Source organism: Etheostoma spectabile, chromosome 20 (assembly GCF_008692095.1).
Source record: "Etheostoma spectabile isolate EspeVRDwgs_2016 chromosome 20, UIUC_Espe_1.0, whole genome shotgun sequence".
Lineage (NCBI taxonomy): Eukaryota > Metazoa > Chordata > Actinopteri > Perciformes > Percidae > Etheostoma > Etheostoma spectabile.
Window position 1 is genome coordinate 7,003,432 of NC_045752.1, and position 5,108 is coordinate 7,008,539.

General features: G+C 42.2%; 1 protein-coding gene across 1 annotated transcript in view; it reads left to right on the forward strand.

The window, feature by feature from the left end:
* ythdf2 (YTH N6-methyladenosine RNA binding protein F2) overlaps positions 1 to 5,108 on the forward strand; it is a 9,110-nt gene that overhangs the window by 2,980 nt on the left and 1,022 nt on the right. The window contains exons 4-6 of the mRNA XM_032499849.1: positions 211 to 1,899; positions 4,049 to 4,114; positions 4,402 to 5,108. The exon at positions 4,402 to 5,108 is cut by the window's right edge and continues 1,022 nt beyond it. Of these exons, the coding sequence (XP_032355740.1) occupies positions 211 to 1,899; positions 4,049 to 4,114; positions 4,402 to 4,425 (1,779 nt within the window). The 3' untranslated portion in view covers positions 4,426 to 5,108. The remainder of the gene's footprint in view (positions 1 to 210; positions 1,900 to 4,048; positions 4,115 to 4,401) is intronic.

Genomic DNA, 5,108 nt, shown 5'->3' on the forward strand with positions numbered 1-5,108 from the left:
TTATTATTATTATTATTAATAATAATAATAATAAAAATGACAACTCAATGTATTTGCTCAGCTTTGATCTTGGTCTGACTTTTTGGATCAACAATGACAAGGTATAAATGTATCAAATAAAACGATGTTAATCTGTTAAATTTTAGTTTGTTGTTGCAAAGAATATTTGGTTTACCACTTGTCACTAAAACTCATTATTTTTCTATTTAGAGCAATGCCTATACGGCCATGTCGGACTCGTACATGCCCAGCTACTACAGCCCCTCCATAGGATTTTCCTACTCCTTAAATGAGGCAGCATGGTCCACAGGTGGGGACCCTCCTATGCCTTACCTGGCCTCCTATGGACAGTTGAGCAATGGGGAGCCCCACTACCTCCCGGACGCTATGTTTGGCCAGCCAGGCCCCCTGGGGAGCAATCCTTTCCTTGGCCAACACGGTTTCAACTTCTTCCCCAGTGGCATCGACTTCTCGGCATGGGGCAATAACAGCTCTCAGGGACAGTCGGGGACACCGCAGAGTTCTGGCTACAACAGCAGCTATGCCTATGCTCCCAGCTCACTTGGGGGTGCCATGATTGATGGACAGTCTCCATTTGCACCTGCTGCCAATGAGCCCCTGAACAAGGCACCTGGTATGAACAGCATTGACCAGGGAATGGCAGGGCTCAAGATCGGTGGTGCCGCTCCTGGTGGTAATGGGGACATGGCTCCTAAGGTGATTGGCTCTGGTTTACCTGGTGGAGGACCCCTTGGCCCTGTATCATCTGTGGGACCTCCCAGCATGCCTCCTGTCTCAATTGCCCCTGCCAAGCCTGCCTCCTGGGCAGATATTGCCAGCAAGCCAGCCAAGCCTCAACCCAAGCTGAAAACCAAGGGTGGCATGGCCGGTGCCAATTTGCCTCCTCCGCCCATTAAACACAACATGGACATCGGCACTTGGGACAACAAGGGCAACATGCCTAAAGCTGCCACCCCACAGCAGGTGCCCCCTATTCCCAGCAATGGGCAGCCACCCAATCAGGCTTCCCCACAGCCAGGAGCTACTGCTGTAGGGAACCCTCAAATGCCCCTCAGCAATGGACAGCTGGTACCCCCTGTTTCCCAGATGGGGCAGCATCAGCTTCCACCCAGTGGGCAACCAGGTATGGGTCAGATGCCCCAGCCTCCCCTCTCCCAGGTTCCTCCTCCCAGTCAACAGCAACCATCTCAACCTACTCGTTGGGTCCCTCCACGGAACCGGACCAATGGATTTGGGGATGGCAGCGGGGGTGGTACAGGCCAGTCACCTCCCACTTCATCTGGTGTGGGTGTGGTTCCAGGAGTCCCCTCTGAGCCTCACCCAGTCTTAGAGAAGTTGCGTATGGTCAACAATTATAACCCCAAGGACTTTGACTGGAATCCCAAGCAGGGTAGAGTGTTTATCATCAAGAGCTACTCCGAGGATGACATCCACCGCTCCATCAAGTATAACATCTGGTGCAGCACGGAGCATGGCAACAAAAGGCTTGATGCAGCATACCGTTCATTGGGTGGCAAAGGGCCTCTTTATCTTCTGTTCAGTGTCAATGGGAGTGGTCACTTCTGTGGCGTAGCAGAGATGCGCTCACCCGTGGACTATAACACGTCTGCCGGCGTGTGGTCACAGGACAAGTGGAAGGGTCGTTTTGATGTGCGCTGGATCTTTGTTAAGGACGTTCCCAACAGTCAGCTACGGCACATTCGACTAGAGAACAACGAAAACAAGCCAGTGACCAACTCTCGGGACACACAGGAGGTACCACTGGACAAGGCCAGGCAGGTGCTAAAGATCATCGCTGGATATAAACACACCACTTCCATCTTCGATGACTTTTCTCACTACGAGAAGCGTCAGGAGGAGGAAGAGTGTGTGAAAAAGGTAACCAAAGTTACTGTTGAAAAAAGTGAGCAATGAAAGCATGCACTGCTTTAACGTGTTGAAAAAGGTGCCGTATATGAAGCTAGGGCTGTGCAATTAATCATTGGTTCCTAATGATCACAAAAAAGAATAATCAAGAAAAACCATTATTTTTCCCTCATTTTTTTTTATTTTTTTATTTTTAAGAAAAAAAATTGCAACATTACGAGAAATTGTGTTGAATAATCGTAATTTCAATATTGACCAAAAATAATCGTGGCTATGATCATTTTCCCCCAATATCGAGCAGCCTTATGTAAAGTCGTTTTGGGTGTGCATGTACAACTTTTCCTTTTGCATGCCAAAGAAATCCAGGAGCAGCTCAAAGATTTAAAGCTGGATTGAGATCCTCATCAGAATTCAGTGTGATTATACACAGGTTATTTATTTGATTTTTATTTCTATTTTTACTGTGGTATTATGTGTTTTTTACCTGGTTTGAACTGTTTCACTCAAATGTATTGCACTGCTTTACAATAGAATAATGGACACACAAGAATGAACACCAGAAATAATTTTACTTGGCAATACTCTCTCAAAGCTAATATTACGAAATGGAAATATTGAGTGGATTACATGAGAACATCTGGAAATTTAATGTATTGGTTTGTATTGTGGTTGAGTTGTTTCATTTAGTCTTATCCAGGGTTTTTATCGTCAACATACTCAGCTGTGCATTCTCCTGAAGATATGTGAAATTTATTTTTATATATATATATATATAATTTTTTGTTTAATTCCTTAGTCTGAATACGCATTTTGTTATTTGGTGAAATCTGTTTAGTTTATTTTGTATTGGAACTTTCAGCATCAACATGAGGAAAAAAAATAGAGCAAATGTGTATTGCAGCTTAAATAATGTAGTGATACTTGTATGCATCTTTTGCATTTCTTACTGTGAAAAAGGTACTGCGTAAAACTGGGGTTTTGGTGTCCTGCACTGTTTTGCATATTTGAATAATTTTACCTGACAGTTACAATTAGGGAAAGTATGCCAAGACAACATAAAAGTGGCTTACTTCCTTTACATAACAGCTCCTTCATCTTAATTGCTATTATTTGCCTACTTTCTTTATTAAATGTAGAAAGGCATGTTTGATTTTTTTTAGACAATTTTTTTTTGGGGCATTTTATGCCTTTAATGACAGAACAGCTGAAGAATTGAATGGGGATGGGGGGGGGGTGACCTGCCGCAAAGCACCGCAGGTCTGAGTTGAACCCAGGCCCACTGTGTTGAGGAATAAACCTCTATATGGGCGCCCACTCTACCGACTGAGCTATCGGGGCACCTGTAGAAAAGCTTGTTGTTCTGTAGATACAGCAGCATTTATTGGTCAGTGTGTTGATTGTATAGGATTTATGCCAAGAACTGTTTTAGTTGGATCTTTATTTACTGTATATTTGTAAATTTGCTTTATAAGCATAGTGTATATAGCCTGTTGAAGCCACACAAATGTGTTGCTTAAAGGTTACTGTATTCAAGTGTTTTCATTGTTTTAGCAATTGTGCAGCTCAGTTTTCTTCAGCTATTCATTTAAAAAATGTGAGAAACAGATTGTCACATTTTAGATGCTTATTCATGTACATTTTAATAAGACTGACCAGCAGTTGTCTAGTGAATTATGTATCTTAAAAACTTGTATTAACACCAAGACTTGTGAATGTTAAGTGACTTATTGACAGCAAAGTGATGGATACAAGGGATGACCTCAGTCTATGAACTCTTTAGCATACATTAGTAATTCCAGTTACGCTTTTTTAATTTTTCAGGTAATTGGTTAATGTAAAAAGTTAGGTTATAGGTTTGGCATGTGAGACATGTGTGGGGGGGTGTTGAGCAGGATGTTACGGCAGTGACAACCAATCTCACCAATTGCTGGTCTGCAATGACTTATCTCAGGTCGGCTCACTTGGAACCTTGACTGAGTTTGAGCCGGGACAGATATTGTCCACAACCTTTGCTTATGGAAAACCAAAAAAAGGAGTAGAGTACAGCCATACCATGCAGTGAAAATGTGGCATATGTACCCTTTTAGCCAAATTTCTGAGAACTAGTCTTAGTGACTTGTTTGTTCCAGTTACACTCAGTCTTTACTCCTGTGTGTGACAGGTGGAGGTCCAAGGCAGTGAGCCATATCCCAGCAACCCAAGCAACAGGAGTCATTACAGGCTGCAGGTAACTTGCATCATCAGTTATAATTTCAAACATTTTTCAGGTTCATATTATTTTGAGTAGAAGTCAAGCATCTACAACCTGTATCTGTTACTATATCTGAACTGTTCTTTACAGTTTGACAAGAATTGGAACTCTCATAATGAACAAATGGAAGCTAGGCGGGAATGTGCACATTTAGCTTGTTCAAAGAAGGAAACAGGATTTGTAGGAATCTGGGTCAACTGTAGTTGGAAAATACAAACCTTTTGTATGTTGTGTGTAACTTAGTGTTTTTTTGTGTGTTCTAGGAGCGCCAAGGACGAGTCAAGTAACAGTTGGTGCTTTGGTCAAAAGACTGCAATGCCCCCCCCACCCAAAAAAAAAAGCCCTGTCCACCCTATTACATCCAGATCTCTAAGAAATTCTAATAGGGGTGAAGAATTAACTAAGGACAAAAAACTAAATGAAGACTTTCTTGATTTCTTTTGACTTTAAAGACTTACTTCGAACTTGTAGTAAAAAGAAATGGAAACGATTATTCATAGGACTACAAAAAAATGCATAGCATCCTTAGTGAAATCTTTTTTGCCCCACCCCATTCCATTACATATGCTTTTCCCTTGTATGCTGCTTTTTCCTTTTTTTTCTTTTTTTTTTTTAAGAAAGGATCATCCTGTTTTATGGTCCAAGAGCAAGTCTGTAATTCTTACATAAATGCACAAATCCAATAGAAATTCGTAGTGTTGGCTTATAGTGTCCCAAAGGCAAGAATGGGCAGTTTGTCTCATTTTCTTTGTAAACCCCCACCACCGCACACCTGTCTTCTGAGGATGCTCACATCTTTAACCAGGACCCAGTGAAGTTTCCTCCTAAGTGGATTTTCATCGTATACTGGTATCGACTGCGCTCACTCCAGAATCTGTTTCGTACATGCTTGCCATGGTTTTGTTTGAGAGGACTGCAGATGTTCAAGATGGCCCTCTATTTTGTTTTCGCATGTGGAATGTTGGACTGA